This window comes from Erythrolamprus reginae, chromosome 2 (assembly GCF_031021105.1).
Source record: "Erythrolamprus reginae isolate rEryReg1 chromosome 2, rEryReg1.hap1, whole genome shotgun sequence".
Lineage (NCBI taxonomy): Eukaryota > Metazoa > Chordata > Lepidosauria > Squamata > Dipsadidae > Erythrolamprus > Erythrolamprus reginae.
Window position 1 is genome coordinate 262,975 of NC_091951.1, and position 15,431 is coordinate 278,405.

The following is a 15,431-nucleotide window of genomic DNA, read 5'->3' on the forward strand; positions in this document are numbered from 1 at the left end:
CGCTTCCTGGTGCATTTACAGCCCTGTCGAAGTGGTCGACAGAATCAGCCCCTTGCCCCCCACAATCTGGGTCCTCACTTGACCCCCTTGGAAGGACGGAAGGCTGAGTTGACCTTTGAGCTGGTGGTGAGATTTGAACTGCCAAATTGCAGGCAGCCGGTAGTCAGCAGAAGGAGCCTTGCAGTTGGCCCAGCCTCCTTCCTGGAGAATGGGGTGGGCGGGGGTGGGGCTCTCTTGAAGGGTCAGATGAAGGGTGGCCCAACTGCATCTGCTGGACTTCTGCCCACGTGCCCTGTGGTCATCCCTCCTTTGGGCCCAGCCGCTTTCTGCCAGCTCAGCCCACCCCAGAAGCACCCAGTCCAGGTGCCTAAATCCAGGCAGAAAGTAAGCGAGGGAGGGTTCTCTCTGGCTGAGGTCTAGGAGGCCTCACCTGTTGGGCTTCTGCCTGTTGGACACGCTGAATAGATTCCAGCTGAAGTATAGATCCCCCCTCTCCTTCCTTCCTTCTTTCTCTTCCTTCCTTCTTTCTCTTCCTTCTTTCTTTCCTTTCCCCCTTCCTTCCTTCCTTCCTTCCTTCTTTCCTTCCCTCCTTTTTCCTTCCTTCCTTCCATCCCATCCATCTATCCATCCATCCTTCCTTCCTTCTTGCCTTCCTTCCTTCTATACATCCTTCCTTCCTTCCCTTCCTTCCTCCCTCCCTCCCTCCCTTTAATAGGAAAGTGAATACAAGAACAAGGGGACACAATCTGAAGTTAGTTGGGGGAAAGGTCAAAAGCAACGTGAGAAAATATTATTTCAGTGAAAGAGTGGTAGATGCTTGGAACAAATTTCCAGCAGACGTGGTAGATAAATCTACAATAACTGAATGTAAACATGCCTGGGACAAACATAGATCCATCCTAAGATAAAACACAGGAAATAGTCTAAGGGCAGACTAGGTGGACCATGAGGTCTTTTTCTGCCGTCAGACTTCTATGTTTCTATGTTTCTTCCCTCCCTCCCTCCCTCCCTTCTTTCTCTCTCTCCTTTATTAAATACATACATAAAAAGAAAAAAAGAAAAAAACAAACATACAATTAAAAACCTATATGTACATTTATAATTGTGCATTCACTTATACAAAGTCCATCTATAAGTGGCTCTCAGCCTTTCTAATGCCGCCACCCCTTATAATACAGTTCCTCATGGTGTGGTGACCCCCAACCATAAGTCTAGCACCAATTCTCCCAGCAGAGCTTTCAGCTGATTGGCAGGAAGGTCAGAGGGAGACCCCCACTGTCAACGCCCGATTGGTTGGGTGGCTAAAATACCTTCCAAGGCGCCAGAATGGAAGGTTTAGTTCCTCTCACCAGGGGAAACCCGTCTTCTCCCCGTAGGGCCGAAAATTGGCAAAAATCAGGCAAGTGACCTCCGCTGCCCCTGTTCCGAGCTCCGTCCCTCGTGGCCCTGCCCTCCCTGCCTGGCCCTGTCTTGGAAGCTCCTCCCCCCTGACCCAAAGGTCGGGGGAGGTGCACCATCCAATAGGCTTCCCTGGGGTGGAAGTGGGGGGCCCCTCCTGGTTGGCCCCCAGAAGCCTCAGAGCCTTGTGGCGCCCCCTGTGTCTCTGGAGGGCGGAGGGAATAACACAGAACCTTGTAGCTATCACTTTGTGGCCTCCTTTTCCCTGCCTGGTTCCGGTCCTTGGGAGACTCTGTTTCGCAAAGGGTCCCGTGTGATGGACGCGGGTGGGCAGACCCCTTCCGTCCTGCCTGCCTGCCTAAGTGTGTCTGTGTCTCTCTGTGTGTGTGTTTGTGTTTGTGTGTGCACGTAGAGTGCGGGCGTGAACAAAGAGCCTTTTCATGGCCATTAAAATATTTGGCCTGGCAGGAGCAAAGGTGGACATCGGATGTTCCTGCTAACGCCCAAAAAGGGGGGCTCTGTCTCGCGTGGAGACCCCCCTCCCAAGGGACACAGCCTCCAACCCCGTGGGTCCCACTCAGACCCAGTGGGTGAAGACCCCCTGCAGGAACTGGAAGGGGGCGGCTCCTGGCTGGGCTGGGCACGGGGTCCACTTCTACGGATCAGCTGCGGAAGGGGGCGTTTGGTACAGGCGGTTCTCGAGTCACGACGGGAATTGAGAATTTATGTTGCTAAGTGAAACCTTTGTTACGCGAGCGACGTTCCAGTTTTACGACGTTTCTTGTCGCATTCGTTTAGTGAATCACTGCCGTTGTTAAATTAGTATCACGGTTGTTAAACGAATCTGGTTGCCCCATGTGAACACCACAACCGTCATAAATGTGAACCCGTTGCCATGCATCTGAATGTAAATGGGATGTGGCAACAGTCAAAAGGCATGAAAGATGGTCATAAGTCACTTTTATCAGTGCAGTTGTAACTTCAGTCGGCCCCTAAAGGAATTGCTGTAAATTGAAGACTATCTGTACTAAGTCTCCCGGAGATCATCTTTACTGACCCCGCTCTGAGGCCTCCGTGGCTGGCCACGGGAGATTCTGCCAAGGGGCTGCCACCGTTTCTGACTGCTGCTCTGTTGCCCTGCACCCTCTCAAGCTGTGCCAGGCAGAGGAGCAAAGGCCAGATACACGGAGAGTGGACGGGAGGACCGAGAGGGTCTCAGGAAGGATGGGGAGGACCTCAGACTTTTGGGGACTCCTGGAAACTCCTTCTGCCAGACTCAGGGTCTTTGCACGAGGCCTTCCTGGGCAGAAGCAGGGGTGGTGAAGCTGGCATCCCTTGGCGTGAGGGGCCTGCCTGTGAGGTTTGGTGGGGCAGCTGAACTAAAGGGAGGGGTTACCGTCCTCAGCCAGCCTGCCTCTCCTTCCTCTCTCTTGCAGCTGACCAGGTGGTTGATGTCCTGGCGGTGCTGCAGCTGCAGAAGGAGCCCGAGGGGGTCCGCCAGATGCCTGCTTTCTGCCCGCAGAGGCGCATGGGGTCCAGGCCAGAGGCAGCCTTCCGGATATCCAGACGAGCCCAGATCAGTGCCCCAACGCAGCAGCTCTTCCCAGGTAACCCCAAAGTTGCATCTGGAATGGAGGGTCTTTGGGGTCAGGGTCAATTTTCACCCAAGCACAGAAAAGGCGATTAACAGGGTAAGCTGGGATACAGCAAGCAAAGACTCAACTGGTGAGCTGCGGCCTGCGGTGCTGTCCATGGTGGGTGTAGCTTCTCCCCAACAAGGCTTGTGGACTCAGAGGCTGGGTCCCCCATCCACCTTCGCCATGTATCCTGCCCGCAGCTGAGCCCCCTTCACAGCTTTCCCCCCCCTCCAGGTGAGTTCCCTGAGGACTTCTCTGTGATGGCACTGCTGAAGGCCAAACCAGGCCACCCCGTCTTCCTGCTCTCCATCTACAACCGGCATGGCGTGCAGCAGCTGGGCCTTGAGCTTGGCCGCTCCCCCCGATTCCTCTACCAAGACCAGAATGGCCGGCCGGCCCCCGAGGACTACCCAGTCTTCCGTGGGGCCAACCTGACTGATGGCAGGTGAGTCCCCTCTCGCCATGGGGGGCCCAGTCAGCCTCGACGCCCTGGTCCTGGCGGGGAGAGTCGTCCTGGCATAGTGGTGGGATTCAATTTTTTTTTTTTTGCTATCGGTTCTGTGGGAGTGACTTGGTGGGCGTGGCTTGGCTTGGTGGGTGTGGCTGGGGGAGGATACTGCAAAATCCCCAACTGGGACTTGGGAGTCAGAGAATAGATGGGGGCGTGGCCAGTCAGGGGTGGTATTTACCGGTTCTCCGAATTACTCAAGATTTCCACTATGGGTCAGAACCTGCTGAAACCCACCTCTGCTTCTGGGGTGATTCTGTGAGCGAGCGATGGCCACAGAAAGTGAGACACACCAGCCAGATGGACACGGCAGCGAAGCCTGTCTCTCCCAGGGAGGGAGGGGGTCCCTAGGGGGGGGGGGTTGCCTTCAGTGGCTGGACGGCTCTCCTTAGGGCTCCCCCTTTCTGGCTACAGTTGCTCCAAGTGGAACGGATTCCGTCTTGGTGCTGGGACTGGGAGGTGGACCTCATGGATCCCCAAGCTCATGTTCCTGCGCTTCTAGAAGCCGCTGGACCTTTCTCCTGCTGCCAGGGAGCATTTGGTCTTTGGGTCCCCCTCCCCCCAGGGACCTTCAGCTCCAGCTGAGTTGGGAAAACCACAACTGGACACAGGGAAGAAAAAATGGAGCTGTTTGGTCCTTTCTCGGCTGCCTTCTGGCCTGGCTGGGCTTTTAGTTCTCCTTATACTTAACTGAGCCGAGGTGGCACAGTGGTTAGAGTGCAGCACTTGCAGGCTACTTGAGTTAACTGCTAGCTGTAGTCCAGCAGTTCAAATCTCACCACCAGCTCAAGGTGGACTCAGCCGTCCGTCCTTCCGAGGGGGGTCAAATGAGGACCCAGATTGTTGGGGGCAAGAGGCTGATTCTGTAAACCGCTTAGAGGGGGCTGTGAAAGCACCATGAAGTGGTAGATGAGTCTAAGTGCTATTGCTATTTAACACCTGGGCTGGTGGGGTCAGGGGAGGGGCAGGTGGAAGTGGGGCGGCAGCAAAAACAGAGGGTTTAACTTCTGGGCCTGGGACCAACGCGGAGGAAGGAGCGAGAGGGCAGACGTTGGGGAGAGGCTGCTAGAGGCCCCAAACGCCTGCCCAGGAGGCCAGAAGCTCTTTCCCTGGCAGATAAGTTGGCGCCTGGCAGGCTCCGGGCCCGACAGGCCGAGCCGAGTGCCAGCTGCCATTCCGCCAGTCCATCTCCGGGTGGGTGGCCTGCGGGGGCTGAGGGGGGCCTGCCTTGTCCCTGCAGGTGGCATCGGGTGGCACTGAGCGTGAAGAAGAAGCAGGTGACGCTGTTCCTGGACTGCAAGAAGACGGGCACCGCGCCCCTCCCCCGAGGGAACAAGCCCGTGCTGGACACCAAGGGCATCACCGTCTTCGGGGCCCAGATCCTGAACGATGCGGTCTTTGAGGTAGAGAGCCCCCACCACTCCTCCCTCCGGCCACCCTCCCCCTCCCGTTGTGGGTCTGAGCCCCCCCTCACCTCCCTGTGCCTCTTTTTCCCCCCCTCCAGGGAGACATTCAACAGCTGCTGGTCTCCTCCAGCCCCCAGGCGGCCCACAACTACTGCCCGGACTGCGGGGGGCGCCCCCAGAAGCCCCAAGCCCAGGAAGCTCAGCAGAGGGCCCCCAAGCCTGAGGTGAGGAGGGGGGGACAAGCTGTGTGTGTTTGGGGGGTGTCTTTATTTGCTGGCGTTTGGGACTCAGGGTCAAAATGAGGTTTTGTGGGAATGACCTGAGTGCAGATTCGGAGCCCCAGAAATGATCACCCCAATTTTATTTATTTATTTATTTATTGATTGATTGATTGATTGGATTTGTATGCCGCTCCTCTCAGCAGACTCGGGGCGGCTAACAACAGCAATAAAACAGTATACTGTATAACAAGAATCCAATACTAAAAACAGTTAAAAACCCATTATATAAAAACCAAACATACATACAGACATACCATGCGTAAATTGTAAAGGCCTAGGGGGAAAGTGTATCTCAATTCCCACATGCCTGGCGGCAGAGTTGGGTTTTAAGCAGCTTACGAAAGGCAAGGAGGGTGGGGGCAATTCTAATCTCTGGGGGGAGTTGGTTCCAGAGGGCCGGGGCCGCCACAGAGAAGGCTCTTCCTCTGGGTCCCACCAAGCGACATTGTTTGGTTGACGGGACCCAGAGAAGACCCACTCTGTGGGACCTAACTGGTCACTGGGATTTGTGCAGCAGAAGGCGGTCCTTGAGGTAATCTGGTCCGGTGCCATGAAGGGCTTTATAGGTCAAAAACAACACTTTGAATTGTGACCGGAAACTGATCGGCAACCAATGCAGACTGCGGAGTGTTGGTGTGACATGGGCATATTTGGGAAAGCCCATGACTGCTCTCGCAGCTGCATTCTGCACGATCTGAAGTTTCTGAACACTTTTCAAAGGTAGCCCCATGTAGAGAGCGTTACAGTGGTCGAGCCTCGAGGTGATGAGGGCATGAGTGACTGTGAGCAATGAGTCCCGGTCCAGGTAGGGCCGCAACTGGTGCACCAAGCGAACCTTGGCAAATGCCCCCCTTGCCACAGCTGAAAGATGGTTCTCTAATATGAGCTGTGGATCGAGGAGGACGCCCAAGTTGCAGACCCTCTCTGAGGGGGTCAATGATTCCCCCCCCCAGGGTAATGGACGGACAGATGGAATTGTCCTTGGGAGGCAAAACCCACAGCCACTCTGTCTTGTCTGGGTTTTAATAAGGGGGGGAGAGGAAGGGAGGTCACAGGAACGAGAAAGGCCTATTTGAGTGCCCACGGGCGCGGCCACGGCACAGAGCCCGGGTAAGAAATCGACGGTTAAAAGAGCCTAAAAACCCACCGCTCCTCAAAGCCATCATCCACATTCGTCCTATCAAATTCATGACATTTCTGACATCGGCCGGACTTATTGCCGGGGGGGTGGTAGCCGCTCTCCTGCCATGACCGGTGTGCGGCTTCATATCTCCAGCGCGTCTGTGCATTCAAGCTAGACTTTGGTTGTGTGCACACGCAAAACCTCTTGAGGGGAAAGCGCGAGAGAGATTCCGGCCATTGTTTTCCGCAGAAGCAAAAAAACCACCCAAATCTCACACCTGCGTGCGTCCGTCCCCTTGCGAGGTCTTGCTCCCTGGGCATGAATCTCACTCGGACATACCGGTAGCCCCCCGCTTCTGCTTCTCCCCATTTTTCATACTTGTTGTGACCATTGCAACCTCCCTACGGCTGTGGGGTCAAGAGTCAGGGGTAGTGATTTCTGACAGTCTCAAAATGGGTGAGCAGTGTGGTCGGGCAGTAGGAAAAGCAAGTAGGATGCTTGGCTGCATAGCTAGAGGTATAACAAGCAGGAAGAGAGAGATTGTGATCCTCTTATATAGAGCACTGGTGAGACCACATTTGGAATAATACTGTGTTCAGTTCTGGAGACCTCACCTACAAAAAGATATTGACAAAATTGAAGGGGTCCAAAGACGGGCTACAAGAATGGAGGAAGGTCTTAAGCATAAAACGTATCAGGAAAGACTTAATGAACTCCATCTGTATAGTCTGGAGCAGTGTTTTTCAACCAGTGTGCCGTGGCACACTGGTGTGCCGTGAGACATGGTCAGGTGTGCCGCGAAGCTCAGAGAGAGAAAGAAAACAAGAGAGAGAGAAAGAAAGAGCAAGAGGGAGAGAAAGCAAGCAAGCAAGAGAGAGAGAAAGAAAACAAGAGAGAGAGAAAGAAAGAGAGAGAGAGAAAGAGCAAGAGGGAGAGAAAGAAAGAAAGCAAGAGAGAAAGAAAGAGAGAGAGAAAGAAAGAAAGAGAGAGAGAGAAAGAAAGAAAGAGAGAGAGAGAAAGAGAACAAGAGAGACAGAAAGCAAGAGAGACAGAAAGAGAGAGAGAGCAAGAGAGAGAAAGAAAGAGAGAGAGAAAGGGAGGGAAGGTGGGAGAGAGAAAGACATAGAGGGAGGTAGGGAGGGAGAAAGAGAGCAAAAAAGAGGAAAGAAGGAAGACAGAAAGAAAGAGGGATGGAGAGAGAGAGAAAAAAAAGAGGGAGAGAGAGAGGGAGAGAGAAATAGAGCGAAAGGGGGAAGAGAGAGATAACTTTTTGTCCAAACTTTTTTTAGCCGCCCCCGCCCCCCACTCAATGTGCCCCATGGTTTTGTAAATGAAAAAAATGTGCCGCGGCTCAAAAAAGGTTGAAAATCACTGGTCTGGAGGACAGAAGGAAAAGGGGGGACAGGATCGAAACATTGAAATATGTTAAAGGGTTAAATAAGGTCCAGGAGGGAAGTGTTTTTAATAGGAAAGTGAACACAAGAACAAGGGGACACAATCTGAGATGAGTTGGGGGAAAGATCAGAAGCAACGTGAGAAAATATTATTTTACCGAAAGAGTAGTAGATGCTTGGAACAAACTTCCAGCAGACGTGGTTGGTAAATCCACAGTAACCGAATTTAAACATGCCTGGGATAAACATAGATCCGTTGTAAGATAAAATACAGGAAATAGCATAAGGGCAGACGAGATGGACCATGAGGTCTTTTTCTGCCATCAGACTTCTATGTTTCTATGTTTCACAACTGAGTTGTGTTTACAACGGTTGCAGTGTCCCTGGGGGGTGGGGGGGTCATGTGACTCCCTTTGGCGACCAGGATCATTCTTTGTCAAGTGGACCAGGGGTCCCCTGGACTGATTTTTGCAGCCTTATTTGAGAAGAAACCATCACAAAACAACATATGTGACAGAGAAAATCGTGGTCTTTCTAATGAAATAAAATTGGAGATGATTGAAGGTGAGAAAACAGAGAACTTTGTTTCATCACTGTCAATCATTTTCATTAGAAAGAGCATGTTTTTTTCCTATTGCTCTCTGTTTTCTCATGTTCAATTATGGTCATTTTTATTTCATTAGAAAGAGCATGGTTTTTTCTATCACACATGTTGTTTTTGTGATGGTTTCTTTTCAAATAAGGCTTCAATTTCACTTGGTCCACTTGACAAAGAAGGACCCAGCTTCCAACAGAGTCAGGGGGGGATGTGGAGCCAGGTTCACTTAACGACTGGGTTTACTCACTTAACCACTGTGGTCATTCACTTAACAGCCGCCGCAAGAAAGGTCGTAAAATTGGTCAAAATTAACAATGGGACAATTTAAGCAACACATTTTTTTGGCTCAATTGTCCTCGTAAGTTGAGGCCTACTTGGATTAAACAGCCAGAGCAGTTAAAACAACAGGCGTAGTTACTAATTAAAATAAAAAATAAATCTGGGAGAACGGGCCAACATTTTATACAAGGATAGTTCTCATCACATCACCAGAGCCAGGAAAAAAAATCCCATTGCTAGACAATAATAACAACAACAACAATAATAACAATAACAACAACAACAATAATAATAATAACAAAAACAACAACAAAACAACAACAACAACGGAGAGGGGTGGCATACAAATCTAAATAAAATAATAATAATAATAATAATAATAATAATAATAATAATAATAATAATAATAAATTAGATTTGTATGCCGTCCCTCTCCAGAGACTCGTTGTTGCTTGTTGTAAGTTGAATGTTACCTATAGAGGGTATTTTTAACCTGGATCTCTGGAACCCACAGAACTGCTGGGACAACCAGGTTTTGGGGGATTCCATAAAGGTTGATAGGGTGGGCTACATTTACTTGGAGGGGAAATGACGTTTATTTTTTTTAAAAAAAATATTTTTAGCAGTCTACCTGGGAGGGGACTTTGAAAGTCTTCCAGTCCAACCCTCCACCAGGAGATTCTTTCCCATTTGAGATAAAGGGTTGCCCACTCTATTCTTAAAAGTTATAGATAGATGATAGATAGATAGATAGATAGATAGATAGATAGATAGATAGATAGAGATAGATAGATTAGAGAGAGAGAGAGAAAGAGAGAGAGAGATAGATAGATAGAGAGAGAGAGAGAGAGAGAGAGAGAAAGAAAGAAAGAGAGAGAGAGAGTGTAGATAGATAGATAGATAGAGAGATAGATAGATAGAGAGAGAGAGAGAGAGAAAGAGAGAAAGAGAGAGAGAGATAGTGTAGATAGATAGATAGATAGTGTAGATAGATAGATAGTGTAGATAGATAGATAGATAGATACTGTAAATAGATAGATAGATAGATAGATAGATAGATAGATAGATAGATAGATACTGTAGATAGATAGATAGACAGATAGAGAGGGAGAGAGAGAGAAAGAGAGAGAGGGAGAGAGATACTGTAGATAGATAGGTAGAGAGAAAGAGAGATATATATATATAGAGATATAGAGAGATAGATAGATAGAGATAGATAGATAGATAGATAGATACTGTAGATAGATAGATAGATAGAGAGAGAGAGAGAGAAAGAGAGATATGAGATAGATAGAAAGATTCATATAGATATACATGATATAGATATAGATGATATACTGTATAGATATAGATGATATATAGATATAGATATAGATATAGAAGATATAGATATATGTAGGTATTGAGGTATTCAGGTCTTTTCCCATGTAAGATTGATAGAATCTTGGTGATGTTTTGACGAGGTCCCACTCGTCATCCTCAGGCTGGTGTTTTCGGCTTCGTGCTGGGGTGAACAAAAGCTGGAAGCTCTAGCCTGAAGATGACGAGTGGGACCTCGTCGAAACGTCACCAAGGTTTTATCAATTGTGCATGGGAAAAAGACACAAATACATCAAGACCTACCTATATCTATGCCCATGAAAAACTATGAAAACAAATATATATATTTATGTGGGTAGCTGGTATGAGCAGAATAGCTTGAAATAGATCTAGACCCCAGACTCTCCCTTCTTTTTCATTACCAGCAAAAACATCGCATGGCACAGGTATGAGAGTCTTGGCATATTCTGATTTCTTCTGGTGTAAGTTTCAGAGATTCCCGGTGACATTTTGACGAGGTCCCACTCGTCATCTTCAGACTGGAGCTTTCGGCCTTGTGCCAGGGCCTATACCTACACACACACACACACACACATACACAGAGAGAGAGAGAGAGATTTTTTTACAACTCATCCTTTTCATCCCCTTTTGCCGAAATTACCACCTTAAACATGACGAGTGGGACCTAGAAACAGATCTATTTCGAGGTTGTTTCTTCTCATCAGCTAGCCATACCCTCACTGGGATTTGAACCCGTAGCCTCTGAGAATTAACCTCTAGGCCACAGGAGCTCATCTTTTCAGCTTTGTAGCAGGGAAGTGTTATATGTTTTTTCTGTCGAATACACAGAGAGAGAGAGGGGTGGTGGAGAGAGAGATTTTTACAACTCGTCCTTTCCAACTCACTAAGTGGCCAAAACATCATGGGACTCGAACCTCCCCTGGGGCCGAAACAATTAGAGACCCTCCCCAGAAAAGGAAGCCCACCAAATCTACGAAGGAAGCTCCTGCATTTAAACCAGGATTAAATCCTGGTTTGCTGCCAGGGATGAAACGAACTTCGCTTCAAACTTTGCAAACTTATTTTTCTCCCGGAGAGTTTCGTGAGCGGCCTGTAATGGATCTTCTCCCCAGGGTTCAAGGAGGGGTGGGGGACGCAGGGGGGCTCATTCTCCCCCTCCCAGCACGAGCCCATTGTGGATTGTTCTCCTCGGTGGGGCCGACCGCACAGCGGAGCCTTTTGAAGTCCGGCAAGAACTCAGGCTGCCAAGCCACTCAATTCAGACTCAGTCGAAAAATTTGGAATCCTGCTTCCGGTTTTGGTCACCACGACACGAGGGAGAAAAAAAACCATTGAGGCTCTAGGAAAAATAGAGGTAACTCTCCATAACTGAGCCCAAAATTTTCATTAAGTGAGGCATTTCAGTGAATTTCGTCCCATTTTACAACCTTTCTTGCTTTGGTTGTTAAGTGGATCACTGCAGTTGATAACTCCGGTTGTTAGGTGAATCTGCCTTCGATGTTGGCTTGGCCTGCCAGAAGGTCACCAAAGGGCATCACGTGACCCCGGGATGCTGCGAGTGACCGTCATAAATAGAGTCAGTTGCCAAATTTTGATCGCCTGATCATGGGGATCTTGGAACGGTCAAAACTGGTCATAAGTCACTTTTCTCCCCAGTGTTGTTGTAACTTTGAGCCGTCACTAAACGGACTGTCGTAAGTTGAGGATGACCTGTGTATTTATATTTATATTTAATTGGATTTGTGTGCTACCCCTCTCCGAGGACCCGGGGGTGGCTCACAGCATATATAGTAGACATAATACAATAAATCCAATTAATCCAATTAAAAATTTAAAAAAATTCTGAAACATTTTAAAAAAACATTCACCCAAAAATTTACACTAAAAACCATTTGTTGGTCAGGGGGGAAAAGATCTAATTAGCCCAGGCCTGGCGACAAAGATGAGTTTTTGAGGGTGGGGGCAGTGCGAATCTGCGGGGAGAGCTGATTCCAGAGGGCCGGGGCCCCCACAGAGAAGGCTCTTCCCCTGGGTCCCGCCAAGAGAGAACAGTGACAAAACGATTAGTGGTCGGAGGGCCACAACATGTGAAGAAGGGTTGTGGGAGCCGGCCGTGGCTGGTCTAGGGAAGAGAAGGAACCGATGTTGTGATACTTGAGCGGAGGAGCTCCGTTTACTCCCATACCTCTGAAGCACTGAAGGCCTGCCGTCCTTGGCACCACCGGTGGGCCCTCTGCGGCTGTCGCAGGTGTGCGCACGCCAGGCATGTGTGTTTCCGGCGGCATGAGATTTGGCTTCTGCGCATACCCAGCAAGCGGAACCTCATGTGAGGATGCCGCGCGCACAAGTGAGATCTTTTGCCGATTCTTTGCTTCTGAGCAAGCGACTTCACACGAGGTTTTGCCTGCTGCTCATGCGCAGAAGTTAAATCTCAGGCGGACACATGCGGGCGGGCGTCGCAGGCACACAGCTGCACACACCTCCCGAAAACCGCTACGGGAACATAGCGCCTGTCCGTTTTGGTAGCAGGCCATCACTGCGCTGAAGGCCGGAGGCGAAGCCACGGGTGGGAGATCAGAGGCCCAGTGTGGGTCTGCCCCGTCTGTTCAGACACCCCCGTGGCTCTGGTTTCTGCTGGTCTGGCTCTTCCTCCGGCCACCTTCCTCCATCGCTACTTTTGCGGCCCCCACTAGGCGCCCGTCAAGACGAAGCCCCCCACCAGCGCCCAGGCCAAGCAGCCCCAGAAGCGCCAGCTGCTCCGGCCCTCACCCACCGACCTCAAGACGGACGCCCCGGAAGGGAAGCGGCCTGGCAGGCCCAAGGACCCCCGCGAAGGGAAAGCGCTCAGCAATGGGAAGGCTGCCGGGAAGACCCCCAAGGCCAACAGCCCCAGTACCAAGACGACCTCATCCAGCAAGGCCTCTCCCGGGAAGAAGGCAGGGGGGCCGGCACAGGCAGCCCGGGGCCCACAAAGCAGCTACCAGCAGGTAGGTCCAGAGGGAGGGGCTGGGGTTGGCATGCAGGGAGGGGGCAAGAGAAGCGTTTCCCTTGGGTTGAGCTGGAGGGCATGGTGGTGGGGGGTCCCCAGCTGCTTAAGCCTCCCCTCCAGCCTCAGTTTCCTGGCCCAGCTGGGCAGGAGACCCTCCGCTTCCCCGATCCGTCCATTCCTCTGGGCTTAAATGATCCCCATTGCAGAATTGGGCCCCAGAGCCCCACGGGGACATTTGCACTAACCAGCTAATCCTCCCTTCCATCTGTCTCTTTTCTCACATCTTCCCTCTCTGAATTCACCGCCTGCCCTCCACGTCACACCAACCACGGTTTTACCTCCGTCGGTGGGTGCCCTCCCTTCCTTCCTCCCTCCCTCCAAGGATGCAGGGCCTCTTCCCACCGAGCAGCCCTGGGGGGCTCACCAGCAGCCCAGCCGCCCCCCACCTCCTGAACTGACCTCCCAGAAGAGGGTCCCCACAGGGGAGGCCTCACCTCCTTCCCTCCCATCGCCATGGGTGGAGGTAAACAACACCCCTCCCCATGGCCCCAGCAGGCCGGTGCAGAGGGATTTTGTCCCAAGGGGCAGCAGGAGGTGTGGGGCACGGGGTATCCCTTGCTGCTAGTGGGGGCCTGGCAGGAGCTCGGGGAACTTGTTGTAGAGGTCCTCCCTTTCCTGGGCTAATGTCCCATTCGGTTCCCGTCCTGCCTGGGCCAGAAGGAGGTGGCCGAGGTGGAGGAGGAGGGTCTCGTGCCCGGCCTGGCTCTGGACCATGGAGACAGCGATCCCAACCCTGGCGAGATGGGCCCCCTGCTCTCAGCCCAGGCCCCCTACGATGCCGTTGTAAGTGGCAGCCTCCCTTGTGCCCTGGGTCGCTGTCTCTGTGTCACTGTCTGTCCGTCCGTCCGTCCGTCCATCCGTTGCCGGCTGCTGACCGGCTCTTCTAATGCCCTGATTGAGGCTGGACTGCAGGCTGGCTTTGGGGAGGGGGCAGCTTCTTTCTTTTGCTGGTCTTGCGCTGAACCGTGTGTTGCTGTGGGCACTTCTGTGTTTCCTGTGTGTGTGTCCACGTCCTCTTCTGGTGGGTGGCTGCGGGCTTCCTTTGGGCCTTTTGGGGGGTCCTTTCTGGGTTGGCACAGGGGCTTCCTCCTGCTTTTTCCACCACCCACCACTGGGTGGCAGCAGTACCTCCTACTCCTTGCCCTATTTTGCCATGCTCTGAGCTCCTCTCTAGCTTCACCATCTGTGGTTCAACCTGCTCTGGCTTCTCCGGCACTTGCTCCTGTGTCCCTCATTTGCATGGCTCGGCCCCCTGTCTCTCCTTATGTCCTGTGACATCACCACCCCTCTTGATGATGTCACTTCCTATGAAGATATATCCTGTGACATCATCACCCCTTTTGAGGATGTCATTTCCTATGAAGATATATCCCCTCACGTCACTTGTTTGATGATGTCACTTCCTATGAATTATGACCCCTCCTCCCCCATCTGTGATATCATGCTTTTGATGACATCATTTCCTATTGTGGTGTGACCTGCCCCTCCTTACGCCTCAATCTCTCTAACCATGAAGCTGATTTCCATGGAAATGCGGGCAGGCCTATTAAATTTGTGGGTGAAGCTGGACGGAACGGCAGCATCCGTATCCTACCATTCCCAGCAGCTTCCAGCCAGATGCTGAACAAAAGCTGACCTTGAGAACCTAAAAGGAATGTGTCCTGGCATGCAGCCACACCACACAGCCCCAAGTTCCTACAGCAAGAAATGTCCCAAAAGAACATAGCATAATGTGTCAGGCCAAAACCTCCAAGCATTCTGGCTTCGGCCTGACAGGCGGCCTCCCCTCAAGAAAAAAGCTTTCTTTCAGCACCACAGAAGCAGAACAGAGAGCAGGTGTCTTAACAGCTCCTTTTATACCGGAGATGCCAAGCTCTCCACCAATGACAAGGCTCCAATTTCCCACTTCCCAGCTGCTCATATTGGAGCCAATCAGACTCAACTAGCAGCCGTCGTGGTTGTAACTGTAAACCTTTTTCCCCCCAGTATAGCAATACCACTGGTCCCAATTCCTGCTATACTGGAAAAAGCATCCTCCTGAAACTAGCACGTTCCAACCCCATCCCCTCCTGCCCAACTCCCTTCAATCCAGAGCATTTCAAAAACATTTTTCAGAATACAGTGATACCTCGTCTTACAAACGCCTCGTCATACAAACTTTTCGAGATACAAACCCGGGGTTTAAGATTTTTTTGCCTCATCTTACAAACTATTTTCACCTTACAAACCCACTGCTGCTGTTGGGATGCCCCACCTCCAGACCTCTGTTGCCAGCGAGGCACCCGTTTTTGCACTGCTGGGATTCCCCTGAGGCTCCCCTCCACGGGAAACCCCACCTCCGGACTTCCGTGTTTTTGTGATGCTGCAGGGGGATCCCAGCAGTGCAAAAACGGGCGCTTTGCTGGCAACGGAAGTCT

At 51.2% G+C, this 15,431-nt stretch overlaps 1 protein-coding gene across 1 annotated transcript in view; it reads left to right on the forward strand.

Annotated features, from left to right (window-relative positions):
- The first annotated feature begins 14,524 nt into the window (after positions 1–14,524).
- Positions 14,525–15,431, forward strand: part of COL11A2 (collagen type XI alpha 2 chain) — a 35,934-nt gene continuing 35,027 nt past the window's right edge. The window contains 1 exon segment of the mRNA XM_070735654.1: positions 14,525–14,599. Within this exon segment, the coding sequence (XP_070591755.1) occupies positions 14,525–14,599 (75 nt within the window).